The 17,041-nt window shown below is 37.2% G+C and overlaps 1 protein-coding gene across 2 annotated transcripts; it reads right to left on the reverse strand.

The window, feature by feature from the left end:
• Positions 1-3,836: 3,836 nt before the first annotated feature.
• Positions 3,837-15,642, reverse strand: LOC103723734 (microtubule-associated protein 70-2-like). Of its 2 annotated transcripts, XM_039129392.1 has the most exons (12): positions 15,174-15,642; positions 14,978-15,063; positions 14,170-14,235; positions 13,914-14,084; positions 12,937-13,107; positions 12,670-12,825; positions 12,374-12,520; positions 12,160-12,249; positions 11,931-12,002; positions 11,304-11,837; positions 11,028-11,215; positions 3,837-4,284 (listed from the first exon to the last, which is right to left on the reverse strand). In XM_039129392.1, the coding sequence occupies exons 1-12, from the start codon at positions 15,403-15,405 to the stop codon at positions 4,245-4,247; spliced, it is 1,953 nt and encodes a 650-aa protein (XP_038985320.1). In that variant the 5' UTR covers positions 15,406-15,642; the 3' UTR covers positions 3,837-4,244. The 2 variants fall into 2 exon arrangements, with proteins under 2 accessions (XP_038985320.1, XP_008812973.2); XM_008814751.4 differs by lacking the exon at positions 12,160-12,249 and having other exon boundaries at positions 15,174-15,641.
• Positions 15,643-17,041: the final 1,399 nt, after the last annotated feature.

Here is a 17,041-nt window from a genome sequence, read left to right on the forward strand (position 1 = left end):
TTACATTTAACATAATTATTTATTAACACCATCAGTCAAAATTCTAATACGACAGGTATCCTTGCAAAAATTAGAAAAATTTGAAAGGTTTAATACAAAAAATATTTGATTTTAAAGGGTATGTAAACAAAATATTTAAATCAAATACTTAATATTAAATAAGTTGATATCATGAAAAGACTCATTATAAAATTATAGCCAATATTTTTATATTTTATCTGCTGATACATTAAGAAATATAGATTTACATGAGCTAATGTATTAAAAGTGAAAATATCAATTATATATCTTATTAGTAGTCTAATATTATTACAAATCAATATGATCTCTACTAAGATGAAAACTTTCATACGATGACTGAGTTTGGACTTGCTTATGACTTAGGAGTTTGCATTTCTATGCTAACTTGAATATCTTACAGCATGCAGCAAATGGTTTTTTTGGGTCATTTTTGAAGATATGAGTTTAGTTGTTGAATTCATGGTGGTGAAAAAGTTTTAGATAAAAATTAATAATTATAATGGCATCTAGGAATGTTGACTTAGGAGATTAAAATGCTTCGTGCTCAACTTTATTGAATTCTGAAAAAGCTAGAAAAGGGAGAGCAAGAATCTTTTGCATTAAATGTTAAGGTAATCAAATAGTAGGCAGCATAGCCAATTTAGAGTAGACCTTGGATAAGTTACTTTTTCTTTTAATTTATTATGGAGGGATGATATTTTGCCATGTATTGGTCAAAATGTTCTATGCTGTGATGATTTAATTGAAGAAGGGCTAGAAAATTTTTGCAGATTAAATCGTCACTCTAGACTAATTGCTCTATGCTCCACCATAATTGCATGGAAGAACCATTTGAACTCTGATTAATTATTCCATACACTTCAAGGTACTACATTAACCACTGCTATAAAGGCATCTGTAGATGATAAAATACCCTTCATGATAACCTAAACATAGCCATGAAACTCACCATCGAATCAAAAGCTATTCAGAGCAAACCTTGTCCAGAAATCATGAATGACTGGATCAAAAAGAAATTGCCAAAGTTCAGGTGTAGATTGCTTAAGTTTGTGGCAAATCAGTGTCTAATCAAAGACTTTTCGATCAATAGATTAGTTCACCTTAATATTAACGCTCTTAGCCGAGTGATGCTAGGGATATCACCATTAATATATCCCAATGAGTGAAACAGGAGTTGCTTAGGTGATCATGATTATGGGATTCATTTGGGGGACCAATTTATATAGTATAATATTTTCTGTAGAAACAAGAACAAATATTGTTTTATATTGGCTGAAATATTAAGAGCCAATATTTCATCATGCATCATGCTGAGTGCCTTACATGGATCATGGGCGATGGATATGAGTGGACTTTTCTCTGAAAATTTTATTTTATTTTTATTTTTGTAGGAAAAAAAAAGGATCCCTTTTATTTGAATATTGTTGTCCAACCCCACTCTCGATTGCTTGTTCAGACCTTTATGACAGTCAGGCACCTGCAGTGCAGCCTTTTTCTCTTTCTTTTTTTTTTTTTTTTTTTTTTTTTTTTTTTTTTTTTTGCTTAAAACGGGTGCTTCATACAGTGCGTGTGTGAATACACCCAATAAGATCAAAATACAGTAACTCACGGAGTGCCAATGGCAACTCCCCCTCCCCTGACCAAAGAGCATAACCAGAATGGTGGGCCACGTAGGCAGCTACCCAGTCGGCTGCCCCGTTGGCCTCCCTAAATACATGCTCGGCCTGGATGGCCATCCCATCTCTCATCATCGCCACAATATCACGGATCAAGGGGTGGTCTGTGTCCCCGCCCCTCAACCCCCTCTGAATCCACTGGATGACAGTGGCCGAGTCATCCTCTAGGATGATCGAGCTAGCCCGCAGAACAACCCGCGCATGACGAAGGCCTGCCCAGGCTGCACGCAGCTCTGCTCCGGGGACCGATGTATCATACAAGTGGCAGCCACCAGCAGCTACTGCCCTAGCGTCCGGGTCCCGTATGACAAAGCCTGCACCGCCACGAGTGCCGCCATCCAAAACCGACCCATCGAAGTTGACCTTGAGGAAGCTCGGGGGTGGGGGCTCCCAGGTGACAAACACCATCCGAGGAGCTGCCGAGGCAAAGGAGGAGCCCCAAATGTCCCAAGCTGTCAAAAGTCTAGTCTTTTTCTCTTTTTTTTCCCCCAAAAAATGCTTTGATTTCGATTTTATTGTTCCACCAAATAAATGTTTTTTTTCTCCCAAATAAATGCACGCATTTTTCATATAAGCGTACATATTGTTACTAATTGCATGCATAATAAAACTAAATATTTTTGTAATGATCATATGAAGGGGTTATAATTGTCCGACAAAGACGAAAACATGTTGCTTCCGGGAAAGACAAAAACCAAGTGGATTTTTTCTTGCAAAACCCCTTGAAGCAAATGAATAGCTTGGCTGAGGTCAAATCCCGTATGAAAACTGCAGTAATCACTGAACGGGAGCTTTAAATAATTGGAGAGTTCTCTGCAGTGCATCAGTAGAAAAAGTAGCACAGATGAACAGTTTTTTCGGGCATGTACCATTTCTCAGTTCGGAACCTGATTATTTCGATATATTAACCAATTTCTCAAGTACTTCCAATTTGGGTCTTTGTCTAGCATCCATGGCGCTACTGAAATGAGTACCTTTTGGAAGCGCAATAAATGAGAGTGAAAAAAATAAAAAAAAGGGAAAAATCAATAGAACTGGTACAAGGATTTTATGCTACAACACCGGCCATCCGTCTCACGTCCAACACCCATCATGAGCTCCTGGATTGAGTCAGACCCGGATTGAATCCATTTGAGTCCGAATCATTTTCTTTTATTACATTATTTACTTTTATCTTAATTAAATCAATTTGGTCAGTTGTTTTATTATTAGACTAATCAATTGGATTTATGTAATTGGATCAATTTAGTGGACCAAATTTGGTAAGGAATTAATTGATGTAAGGGTCCAAATTTAATTAGTGTCAATTGATTGATTTGATCAATTGATTACTTGATTTGGTCAAGATGTAAAGTCTATATAAAAACCACCCCTCTCATGTATGAGAGAATTGATGATAGAATGAAAAAATCCTAGCCTCCTTCTTATTCTTCTACTTCTTCCTCCTCCCCTTCTCTTCTTCCTGCATCTCTATAACCTCTTCTTCCTTCTCCCTCCCTTGTTCTTCCTCCTTCATCTTTTTCTCTGCACTTGTGCTACATCAGGTAGAGCAAAAAAAACCAGTCAAATGCACTACAAACGGCACAGTAGAAAACAGCTATCTGATTGGCAATTATCTGAATGCAGTCTGCGAGCATAGTCCGAAAGATGAAAGGATTTGGAATAAATTGTAGGAGCATTCGCTATATTACAGTTATCTGGTGAATGAAAAGATGCAAAGAAACTTATATGGAAGAATAAAAGGAAGTGGATCTTGAGAAGTCTACAAAATGTCATAATCACAAGATAGAGTTCGCCTTTTTAAATGGATTTGGGAATCTCCAAAATCTCTGCATGGCAGGAACTATGGCCTCTGCAGCTATGAACGGCACAGGAGATAAATCAGCCGTTGAGATATCTGAGGAATGCAGGTGATAGCCATAAAGATCATGTCATGGTATGGTTTCCAAATTACCCTGTATTGAGTGATCAATGCATTTCCAAGCATAATGACAAGCAACTGCATCCACATCAACAATAATTATCTTAGTGAAACATCACTGCCTTTTCAGAACCTAAATGAACTCTTCTTGGATCTGCTTCTAGTTCTGAATGAACATAAAAGCGAAGGAGCAAAAGGTGTAAGCTGAAATCAACGTGAACCTGACAAGAGTGAATATCATGCATCCTCATCTGAATTACGATAATATTCACAAACTGGGGTGAGAAAATGAAACCAGCACACTTAAAATTACAAATAGATAGGGAAAAAATGAAGGCCCTTCAACCTATACAACAACCCAATAAGCATCGCCCTATCAAAGAGACTGCCATAAGGTTAGCCAACTTTCAGCATCACTTCCACTAAATTACAACAAGTCAAATCAGATGCAGACTGACTCTCTGATTTTTACATCCTCAAATTGGATGATCGCAGGGTGATCTGTGCTGATTTTGACTGTCAAATCAATGAAGGAAGAACAAAGTAAAAGGAAACAAGAAAGAAGAAACAAAGAGAGAAATGGATCTCTTCGAGTATCCTGAGCTGTTTTCAATTTGAGTTCATTGTCATTGAAGGTTCCGCATCATCCCACCACGTGTCACGTTCCTGTACATGAAATAACAAATTTCTTTTAGAAATCTATAAGGGTATAAATAGCAACTAATTCAATTTAAAAGGTGAAATTGATTTTGATATCTTGGATTGTATCCATTCAAAGTCGTCATCAGGATTTGAGAAGAATATCTGCTAATTATTTTACTATATACAGCATTACAGAATTTAGGACTTTATAAGACTTCTTTTTGTCAATTGATTTCTTTTGACTGCAGCAGCACGACACTTTCTGTGATTTGCAAGTTGAAATATAAATGGTTTAACTGCAAGAAGAACAAGGAGACATGATAAAATAATTGATAACATTAGTTTGACAAGATGGGAATAAAGGTTAGGAACAAAAGTGACTCCAATATTCTACTTGATCTGAAATGCATATACGAAGAGGACGTAAAGCACTGGATAACACAGAGAACTACATCAACCTAAAGGCACTAATCAAAGGGCCTGAGAAGGAGAGGGGAAGGGTTCAGAGATTATGGCAAAAGGGAGTGATAGCATGCTGGAGGGGAGAGAGGGAGGATGGTGGCAAACATTGAACAGCAAGGGGTTGCCTTTACATATGAACACTGCAGCAGTAATGAAAATTTTGGAGATTGCGGTAGTTGCAACAACCAGTTATGAATGTTATAAGGGTGAAGATGTGAATACAAACTAATAAGGGAGGAGAATGGGGTAAATGGGATGGCGAAGCAAAACAAAGAGGGAGGCCTTGTTTGAAACTTCAGGAGGGCGAGGATTAGTGTTGGATCTTTGTTTATGATCCAAGGTCTTTATATCCCAGACACCAGATCTCCACCTGATGGCTGAACTTAATAAATGTTTCAGTCGTTATCTAACAGCCAATAAAATTCCATTATATGCCTAGCTATTCATATCATACATAAAATACAGATATAAATATTTTATTGATAAAAATAAATTAAAATTCATAATATTTATTTGCTCTTCATTTATATAAGGGGGCACTTAATTAAGCCAAATATGACAGCTCATGTCTAGCTTGTTTATATTTTGAGCTTAAAATCCTAGCTCAAGCTCAGATCATTTATTAGTCAAGCGAGTTGATGCTGAGTTTCGAGCAAAAATTGAGCTGCCAACGAACAAACAGCTTGTTTGATGGCATTACATTTGATGAGACAAGGCTCACGCAGGGCTCATCACCTAATCAAACTGAACTTGGAAATATCTAATGGAGAGAACCCAACATCAAAATAAATTAATATCAGTCCTGACCAATTACAGAAGAGATTATCATCCCTTGTTTCCTTCCACGAATATAAATCTCCTTCCCATGTAGCCATAAATTGAGGTTAGACTTGAAGGGTTCAACAACTATAAAGGTGGTCAGCCATTGTAAAGTCATCCTGAGATGAACTTCTCTTCATAAGTCATGATTTTATTTCAGCTGATTTTCATCCTAACTAGATCAGAATCACAGCATACACTAACTAGATGCTACTTCTAGATTTGATGAGGACTCTCCCATGGATTTTTATATCAATGGCTCTTCAAAAGCTAAAAGCAGACTTTATCAAACTGTCTTCATGAATGAAATTTCCAATGTTTGTTCAATCTTAGTGCTTGGTACAAATCTTCCTTCGCATTTAATCAAGAAGTTGGATCATTTTTAATAGAATTCTATGTTGGATCATTTTTAATAGAATTCTTACTTCAAGCCCTAGATGCTGTCTTTTCCCATTTTGAGCTAATGCAAGCATTTCTTGTTGTTTTGCTGATCCTCTATTCATGTCTTGTGTCCGTCATCATATAGATGAACTCAATGCACATCTCCTCAACAATAAACATATTATGTTTGTGTTAGTTGATCCTCATTGACAAGATCTTAGATCTACTTTTCTGTAATAAATCGCAGACTGTAGATTGAAATGATAGAAGCAATTAAATCCACTATCACAAGTGCAAATCCTTGATCCTAAGCAAGCTTATAAAAATGCCTCTAGACAACTACGAACAAGAAAGAGGAAAAAAAATTGTAAGTAAAAAATTATTGTATCTATTCCTCCCTTTTTGAAATACACACCATCTGCTATTTTGTCCACCCTTTTTCTCTGAGTGGTAAAACAAAGAGGTCTATCAAAAAAGGTTATCTCCAGCCTTTCTCGTTTTTATCCTAAAGGATGGTCAGAAACTGTTGTTTTCTCTCTCTTTTTCTGAGTTGAGAGTGCTCATGAAACAGTTGGAACCCCATATTCCTCATGATATCAGATTATCAGCCAACCACACTGATTGGAAAAAGAAACAGATTAGATAACAGTTCCATCAGAACTTTATCTACAACACCTTCTCACCTAAGCTCTTTGAAAAGGGCATACAACAACTAGCCGATCCCAACAAAGAAATAAAATGGGATAAAAGAATCATTTGGTTTCCATTATTGTCAATTGTTCTTAGCAAAAGAAGCATATGATTTACGAAAAGATGAGTAGTCCGACTCACACAACTAGCAATCTCTTCAATCCTTCTAAGTCAAAATTAACCAACTAAATGGATCAAAGTTCTCTACCCAACTATCTAAAATCCAAGCATTGAGAAGTAGACAGCATAAAAAGGAAGAATAATCAGAAATAAATCTGAAGATCTGATTTACAATAAAGTAAAATTCTGTTTATAGATCAGAGTATGAATGGACAAAAAAAAGGTTAGACTTTTCTTCAAGTCTACACTAAACGGGTAGATGATAAACATGGGTTTCCAACATAGAGAAACAAGCATTTAAGTGCCATAAGATTAGACCATTTGACTGTGAATTGTTTACTTATGACTGCTAATCACCAGTTCCAGGATAGTCATTGGATGGCGCACATAAATGATTCCAACTAATTAAGGAAATATCTTTTGATTAGCTGGATTTGATCCTCATCACCCAAAAAACACAGCAACGGCTTGTGGGATATGAATTGGCAATTTCTAACCCAGACCCACAAACCTGCCTGAACCTGCCTAAAACAAAAGGAATTTGGGTGAAGAGTCTTTTACAATCAGCTTGAATTTGGTTCAATGTGACTACCCCAATTGTAAATGGGTTGAGTTCGGGTTTGGCACCAAGATCCTGTAGGTGAATATGGGTTGCTCAGACCCTCAAACACAAACCTGCCCCCAAGGATAGTGGTGATATTGCAATGTGCTATGCACTACCCAAGACTTGGTAGCGAGTAAGAAGGCTGTACATTATATTTTTACAAGAAAGAAACAAAAGACACTGAAAATAAAAGTCATAGAAATAACGTGTTCAGGATGTAACATGTTTTAGTCTCCGTTTTACCTTATTCTCTCTCAATTTATTTAGATGCAGAATCCCAGATCCTTCTTTCTGATTCTCTTCTTGTTCAATTTGTTAGTGTATATAAACTGATAGTTGAAGCCATAATTGGATAACATGGTTGGTGGGTCCATATAAGATAATTGGGTTAGACATGATTTTCAACTCGGTCATAAATGTGTCAGGTATGACTTGAGGCTTGTTTGACCCAACCTCTTCCCATCATCATCCTTACTTCTAGATCTTTAGAGATCTCCTTTCAAAAGCCATCAGAAGCTGAATATACAGCATCTGATTTTTCAATTACCTTCTCAACTTGGTTGATTTGACTGGCAAGTAAAGCATCAATAGGACATCTATAGCATTGTATTCTTATTTAGCTGACACAACCACGTCTTAGACCGGTGCTATCATAACTCCAATAAAAAGAGTCCAAAGTATCTCTTCTTTTTCGCATCCTAGAAGCAAAGCTGCTACTTTTTGCCCTATCATTCTTATTTTTATGAAGTTAAAATCTTTTTCAAATCAGATAGAAAAAGGTGAGAAAAAGAGAGAGAGAGAGAGAGAGAAAGAGAGAGAGAGAGAGAGAGAGAGAGAGAGAGAGAGAGAGAGAGAGGATAAGGGTTTAAATCAAGTCTATAATCAGAAAGAAAATACCTTCAACGAATCCAGCATGTTTTTAAAATAATAATAACACTTTTACTTCATAGTATTATATTTTTTTAAAAAAATCTATACAATGATCTTTCGAAGGCAACATAACAAAGATTATGCAGTTCATTTCATTCCAGATTTACTTAGATAACCTCGGATAAAAGAGAAGTGTTTAATTGCAATCTTAAACTTGAAGAAAACCTTTTTTTATGGTGTACTTTTCAATCACATCCAACTTGACCCTCCTCTCACTTTTTGATTTCATTCGTTCAAATTTCAAAGGCATGGTTGATCATATGAAATCCTTTCAAACTTGCCACCACTAAGAACACCCTCCTTACTGTCCAGTATTTATCAAGTATGATTCTTGCTTTCTTCTCCCTTTGATATTAATGTGACTGTCCATATGCTCCAATTGCCATTTATAGCTGTTTGCATTGCATAAAGTTGCTCATAACTAATCTGGAATGCTTGAAGCATGCAAGGGATGTTCACAAATTGAGGAAACAGTAGATTGTTTTCCTCGACTTTGCAAATCAGTAAATGATTTGGATCTCATTCTTGGATGAGGAATGGTTAGGATTATAAGATCTAGAGCTATATCATGCATCATGCAATGCCTTGGATCACAAGATCCAACCTGATCATGTTGTTTATATATTAAACCACGTAGAAGTCCATTATACACAATTTATTGAACTATGACTTTTAGAATTACTTACTTATCCTTTATAACTTCAAGCATATCAAATTAGCACTTGTTATGACTTTTGGCTTCTAAAGAGTACCACATAAGGAAAATTTGAATTTGCAGAATTAAGATTGAGACAATTTTCATATTTAGAACAATTTGTTGAAAGTTGGTTCCTTTTTGCCAAAAATATTCTACGTAAAAGGATAACTGAATTGATAGCTTGTATATAAATATCTAAATTAACCAGAAATGATGCTTGTCTCATTTACATATGGGTATATGATGGTGAAACTAGATTTGTTACATGAATGGTTTTTTATTCTTCATGCATGTACTTTATAATTCACTAATTTCTCAACTTTTACATTTTTTTATGTTCAAATTTTTGAAGAATCTGAAAAAAAATCTTATGATCAATGATTATATCCATGATCAATCCACTTTAATCCCCTCTATGATTTACAACTCAATCCTGTTCCTAACAACATTAGTCCTGTAATTCTTCATGTGATGATTGGAGGACATGGAAACTCAATTTGGCCTCATTTCTTCTAAAAGTGATGAGGACGGAATTACCATTTTCCCCTTCTCTTCAATATGGCTAAAAATCATTAAACCTTGATCATCCATTGACTTCTCCAAACAAATGATACAATGATTGATGCAGTCTAGATTACCGCCATGTTACTGTATCTTGTTGTAGCCTCTCATCCCAATCCAAGTGGATCACTATCTTGAAGTGAAAATTCAATACTCCTAGTATTGTTCCTGGATGATGTAACACCACTATAAGGCGGCTTGAGATTGAAGATCAAGTAAATCTGAGTTTTCAAGTTCAAAATCTAATTCTAAACCAAAATTTCGACCTTTCTCAAATTCAGAAAGGCAGTTTGAATTCACAGCCTGCAAGGAAATTCCTAAAGTACATTATCAAATGAGAGAAACTTTAACTCTGTTATGAAAATAATATAGGATATTTTTTTTGCCAAATGATCCCAAATTGCAGTAACCTCCCTCTCTTTTAAACAGTAAACAACCTCCATGTACTTGATTGGAACTATTGGCCAAAGAAAGAGACTTGTAGATTTTATCCAAATAAGGAAGAAGACAAATGATAACATACTTGGAGAATATAAGGGCTCATAGGCAAGACAAGAGAACAAGATGGAGGGGACAGTTGGCAAGAGATGTTGCCTCTGACAACACCCGGAAAGTACCACCCATCACCATGCGCTTATAACAGGCAGGCCCCCACTTATTAAAATTTGCCACAGAAGGGCCCACAACTTGTACTAACTTAAGAACAACACAAATAGATTTCAATTATGAGCCTATCGAACTGAAACTTCCTGCTTGTAGCCATCAACATCTGATGTCTTCCCTGACCACATCAATGTCCCCCCAACCATTTTGTTGACGAATAGAAGATTAAAGATGACTGAAGACAGTGGCAATAATGATCATTATACAAAATATTGGATCAATAACAATAATATTTACCACTATAGGCTATTGTCGAATCGTTGACTGATCCTCGATGTCAAAACTTAAGCATACCATATATATGACAATCATAAAGGTATAACATGTGGCAATAATGATCAATCATACATAATGCTAGATCAAGAATAAACATACAGGGCAAGTTACACAGCAGAAAGTTTGTATATTATCAGTTTCAATGTGATGAGACAATTAAATGAAAAAACAGTCATGACAAAACTCACAGCAAGATCATCAATAAAAGCCGGGAAAAATTTCATCATTTAAAGAGTGCCTTGCATCTGTAATGCACATGTTTTTTTCCCTATTTTTCAAGATGGGTCACATGAAACGGACAAAAAGGGCAAGTACAGAGGACAGGTGTCCTGTTTCTTATTCTTTCCTCTGTTTTCCCATTATTCTTTTTCTTCCTCCATCTCCTGTGGAGGGTGCACACAAAAAGTAATGGTTCAGGGCTGGTGGGCAGCCATATTAAGCCAGCCTCCAACTCTTTTCCATTATAAATAGGTCGAGTTAAGGTGCTTCAAAATCTTAAAATTTGATACAGGCATCACATCAATACAGTATACTGGAAAAACTATAATTGCTTATTGGATATACCTCCCAGGAAGCATCTGTGATGTATTTACAGAACCTTTGGAACTACCAAGCCGCTTAGCCCTCTTGTCTTGCTCTTTCTCTGCCCGTATAGCAGCAACCTCTTTCTCCATGACAGAAACTTCCCTTCTCATTTTCTTAGCCTCCACTTCCATTGCTTTGGTCAAAGTATCTACTTTCTTTGCCAACATCTTCACATCAATACAAAAGAACCAAGAAGTTAGGTGGATTTTGAAAAGCCTTAATGCTTTAAAGTTAAAATGCCAAAAGAGTATGTACCTCAATTGCATCATCCTTGTCCTTCAGGCATTGATCTTTCTCATGGCATGCTTTCCTTAAGGTGATTACCTCCTTTTGCAACATATCATACAACAACCCAGAGACCGTATCATTTGTGTCAGCATTAGCTAATGCCACAGACTTCTCATCTGGATTCTCCTTCCAACTGTTATTTGTTCCACTGTCTCTAATACCATCGGAAGATCTATTCAGTGAATGGCCTATTCCATTTGCAAGGACTTTGCACCGGTCAAGGGACCTAGTGCCTCCATCAAATGACTTTGATGTTCCTTTTGCATGTTTCAGCACTGTACTGGTGCTCCTAGAAAGAGTGGATTTCAATTGAAAAGACGGTGACCTCCTTGGCAGAAAGCCATTGGGAGTTGACTTGGAAACAATCTCAGCTCCAGCAAGGGACTGGCGACGCGAAGGATCATTACTTGCACTCTTCCCTTCTACATTTGTGTGGCTGGAACAACTAGAGGACATTCTCAATCCCTCTTCTAATACTTTGATGCGCAACTGGAACTTCTCCTGAGAAGTCAAAAGGATAACAATGTAATTGTTTCCGTATAACTTAACTAGGTAAATCTGATTAGAATCAGAAGGTATGGTAGCAAGTTTTACTTTTAATTGAGCTTCAGATCTTGCAGTACGTTCTGCTATAGAAAGCTTATCTCGAAGCTGCTGCATTTCTCCCTGCAAAAAACATTTTGAAGTAGAATAACTTGCTTATTCACACTAAAAGTACACAGCTGGGCTGCAAGAAAGTAGTACAAATATTAAAAACATAAGGCATCTCAGTGCACAAGGATAGGACTACTGCGAGGTTTAGGGAGGTTTAGATGTACACAACCTTGCTCCTATGTGCAGAGAGGTTGTTTCCATGCCTCGAACCGGTGACACCCAAGTCACAGTAGACCAACCTTATCGTGGCACTAAGGCCCTCCCTCAAGAAAATAGTACAAATATATAACCAGGAGATATAACAATCACAAAAAGAAATATCTAATGACATATATTTGAAATGATTGGATCAGTGAGAGATACAATGCAGCATTACAGCTTACTTGCATGAATCTTCTCTCTTCAAGCCACTGTCTAACAGGCATGACTTTGTCATTAGCATCTTTCCATTCATTTGCTACTACGACTGCAACTCTATTTGCTGTAACTTTTGCACGGGCAAGTTCACGGTCAAGGGTTTTCCTCTCTTCCTACATAAATAATGCATATTGAAGAAAATAGTAGGTTGTGATTAAGAAAGAGCACTACAAATGGTTCTTGAATCCTGGCAGGGGACTAAAATGGTAATGTAAAAAATTGTGTCAAATTCCAAAATCTGCACACAAGGAAAATGACTCACATTCATCTCCTGAACTTTCCTCTGATAATTCCTCACGGCATTTGCAGCTGCACCTCCAGCAAGAACAGCCTCTTCTAGCTCTCTAACAGTCTGGCTAAGCTTTTCGACCTCTGCAACCTTTTGACGGTGTAATTTGTCCAATATCTTGTTTTCTTCCTAAAAATGAAAAAGATAGGCACTAGAACACCAAATTCATTTCTTTTATATAATAAATGGGCTCAGTCATCCTTTCATGACATGGAAGATAACATGTAGTTCCCCTGATACCTGGCATATTTCAATCTGTTTCATTAACTCTTGGTTCTTGTTTTGTAGATCATCCACCATTGAAGCCTTTGCCAAAGCAATCTGTACAGTCCTTTCTGCCTCTAGCAATGCTGCCTCCTTTGATTTGGTGAGACGATCCAATGCCCTGTTGTCATCCTGGATCTTCACAATCTGCAAAAGAGTAGTAGCTCTAGTGAATTGTGCTGTCATATAGTTTTTATTAGCAGTAAAAACGCAGACTGGAATAGTAAAACCATTATGGGCAATTACAGGACATCTTTTGGTTCGCTGGAAAAGCACATCAGAGCTGTCACATCGCTAGCTAAAAGTAGTCCTCTAAATGCTACATATGATTTACTAAAGAAGGCAAGACACTCTGACATCACTTCATGGCCATGCACGAAGAGCATATCAACAAGTGTGGGCACAAGCTCTGGCAGTCCTTCCCCATATGTAGTTTGCTCTTTTGGAACAATGCCATATACAAAAACAGGGCAATCCAAAGTGTCTTCATATATTTGCCATTTGACATTATTTTAACAGACAGATTGTTTTAGATTTTATATTATATCCGATTAACAATAAAACAAAAATGGGTCATGTGTACATTTTCTAGTGAGGAGACAAAAACAACAATTAAGCCACTGTACTAGCGTTCACTACGCAGCTTGGCAAAGGTGACACTTATTAGAAAGTCAACTTTCACTACTATGGTTGGAAATGTTGTCCAAATAAAATGAAGTAAAAAAAAAAAGAGAGTAATATATACGTTAGGAGAAAAAGAAAAGCGGTATTCAACATAACATTTAAGAACTTGCAAGCAATTCTTGAACGGTCCACATATTTCTAGAAAACCAAGAGCACCTAAGATTCTAAGAAGATATCTCCTATAGAGAACTCCAGCATCATTTTAACTTCAGATAACCAGGGGGATGAGAATAGAATGCTTTGAGGTACAAGACAGTGGTGCGTAATACCTCCTGGCGGGCAAGCTTTAATTCTGCCTCAACAGGTGCAAGAATGGCTTCAAGAGGCGGTATGTCATCATCCCTTTGAGCAGCATGAACTCTTCTAAGAGTAGCTTCTGCAGCAAACTGGGCAGCCATGGATGCTTTCTTCTCATCATTTATCTTCTTGATTTCAAGATTCTGTGGAATTCTGTGTTTCATCAACCTCTGTCTCCACATGATAACTAAAAATAGTGGGAACGAAAATAAGATATCCTGTAGGTACTTTGTTTTCTAGAAGAGATTCCGTTAACTTGAGCTTCTCCTCCACCTTTGCCAATTGCTCTGTAAGCTGGCAGGAAAAAAGGAGCATAGTCGCATCCAATATTAATAGGCAGAACTCAGCTTTCTACAACTTTTCTTATGGCAAGGCTTATAACAATGAACCAAATCTAAGTTTGCTAAAAGAGATGCAAACTACATAAAAAATGGTAATTTGGGGGAAATAGGGGAAGTATTAGACAAACATGAACCAAAGGAAGTGTTCAATACCAATTCAATAAATTGTATCAAGTTAATACTTACTTCTTGGAGTCAATAAGTACAGCATGAGATTCCAGAGACTAGTTCCCTACTGAATTGTTGAGATTAAATAAAATGCCATTGATTTACATAGACGTAACAATAACATGCATTATATCCAGTTCTTACAGCTAGACAAATATGTAAAGAACTGCCTCAACTATATCCGTAGAGGAATCTGATCAGAAAGCATATCAACTTGTTCCACCATATCCAAATGAAAATTTTCATGAAAAATGTTAGACAATAAAATTAAATGTTATAAAAGATAACATAAAATCTAAAACTTTCCAAATTGAACACAATCTACATAGCAAGAAGGAAAAAGGAACTTTGACAATGCTAACTGAGAAAAGGGCCTGAACTAATCATAATTCACATAAAACTCGCATAAACAAAAAATAAAAGAAACATCAGTAAAAAACGAGGTAATGATAAAACAAGGGAAAAAGTATCAAGTAAAGGATATGTTCATTTGAATGACCAATAGAGAGAGTCATAAAGAGAACTACCTCTTCCACCGCTCTCTCTCTGGCTCGCTCTGACAACTTCAGCGCCTTAATCTCCGCATGAACCTCCCCCAATTCCCGCTCCTTATCTGAATAAAAATTAAATCAAGCATCAAATATCCAATTATTCCGGAGCCTCCGAGGCGACGAAACTAAGACGAGACAATCGAAATCCACGCGGTTCGGACCACATTCCCACCTCTGACTTCATTCTCGAGCCGACTGAGCTCGACCCTGACCGGATCCGATCCATGCAGCAGATTTATGAACTCCTCGGCATCCAAGCTCGCCCGGATCGGCGCTCTTCGCCGGGGCGCCCCCGCCGACCTAATCTCCCCCTTGAACGTCCCCGACGCCACAAGCGACGGCGCAGCATTGCCACCGGCCGCCTCCGCCCAGGATCCCTCCCCACCGCCGCTCGGATCCGCCATTCAGGGGGAAAAAAATGTGGAAGGAGCTCAACAACCGAGCAAAATCGACGCCGTCACCGCTCCTACTCCGCAGCTAGGATTTCTTCTGGCCGAGGAAAGTTTTTTTTTTCCTTGGTTTTCTCTAGGGTTTCGATTCGTCGATCGAGGAACGGAAGAAGCGAAGCGAACCCTATGTTTCTCTTTCCTTTCTCCTTGTCTTCTTCTCAGTGGGATGAGTGCCAAAGGCTGGTCTTTCGTGTCATTTTATTCATATAAATTACTTTTTAAGGTCACGAAGAGCGCTGCTGGTAAGACCGTAACAGCCGTCCATGGGAGGCTCCTCCGCACCGTTGGATCCACGGCCAATCCCTCACGCGGAGGAGCTCAAGATGGTGTACATTTGTTTTTTAATAGAAGAAAGGCGTGAGGAATGAAGGGGTCATCTCACGCCAAACATATTTCTCATTAAGCTAATGAGATGGTAAATTAGATGGCTGCTCATATAGTCACTCACTTTGATAATATTTTATCAAAAAAAAATCATTCGATAGTATCTTATGAGTTAAAGATGAAAAATTGTTTCAGACACTCCGAGGTATTTTGTTTTTTGATTTTATTGAATGCATCCATACTCGTTAGATATTATCATTTATTAAAAAAAATAAAAAACTGTGGATATATACAATATGAATGAAGAGCCTATTATTTGTTGCTACTGGAACCAATATAACTATTTTATAATGTTTCTTACATAATTTTTATTTTATTTGGGGGATAGAAAGGGTCTCTTGCAATAAGAAAAATATTTGATGGTTTAATGTGATGTATTAGTAGATCTAATATATTTTACTCATTAACATTCCACAAGTGGCATGCATTAGTTGAGTTTTAAAAAGGCAAAAAGGAAAATCAAGAGGATTGAAAATCTTCTTGGGACCCACCAAAAAAAAAAAAAGAATCTCAAAAGAGGATGCAATTGGATATATATGATGCATATGGGAGGTGGCATGGATGTTGTGATCAGAGCATCTTGTGGCCAATAAAAAAGTTGTAATTACTTAAAGATTATATAGAATATAAGGAACAATTGTTATTTTAACAAAAACAATGATCATTATTTGACTTCCTTACTATTCATTAAATTATATTTATATTTTAAGTTTATATTTTACATAAATTATATTTATATTTGTTAAATTATATTAAATTATACGTGCAATGATTTCTTTGGATCACTAAAGTCAGTGCCAAATTGAGACAGAGATGCCCCCATTTTTTTTATTTTGGAAGGAATGATGACTCTAATTGATTATCAGGTTCCGGAGCCATGCAAACTGGATTTGAGATTGGAGCCGAATCGCTGACATTAGTCTCATACAGTTTGGCTTTCCCATTCCAAACTGGTACAGAACAAGATATGTGATGGATATTGCTGTGTGTGTGTGTGTGTGTGTGTGTGTGTGTGTGTGTTCTCTGATTTGGTCGATCTCGGCCAAATCGACCCCGATCAGTTTTGACCCTAAAGGAGACCCAGTCAGAGAACAAGGCAAACCCCTCCACTCCACCAGAAACCGAGCTTTGTAGGGCCCCACCCTGTGATCTCCGTCTGAACGGCTGTCAACAATTAGTATGCATGGTCTTCATAGATCTCCGGCTT

Source organism: Phoenix dactylifera, chromosome 8 (assembly GCF_009389715.1).
Source record: "Phoenix dactylifera cultivar Barhee BC4 chromosome 8, palm_55x_up_171113_PBpolish2nd_filt_p, whole genome shotgun sequence".
NCBI classification, from domain to species: Eukaryota; Viridiplantae; Streptophyta; class Magnoliopsida; order Arecales; family Arecaceae; genus Phoenix; species Phoenix dactylifera.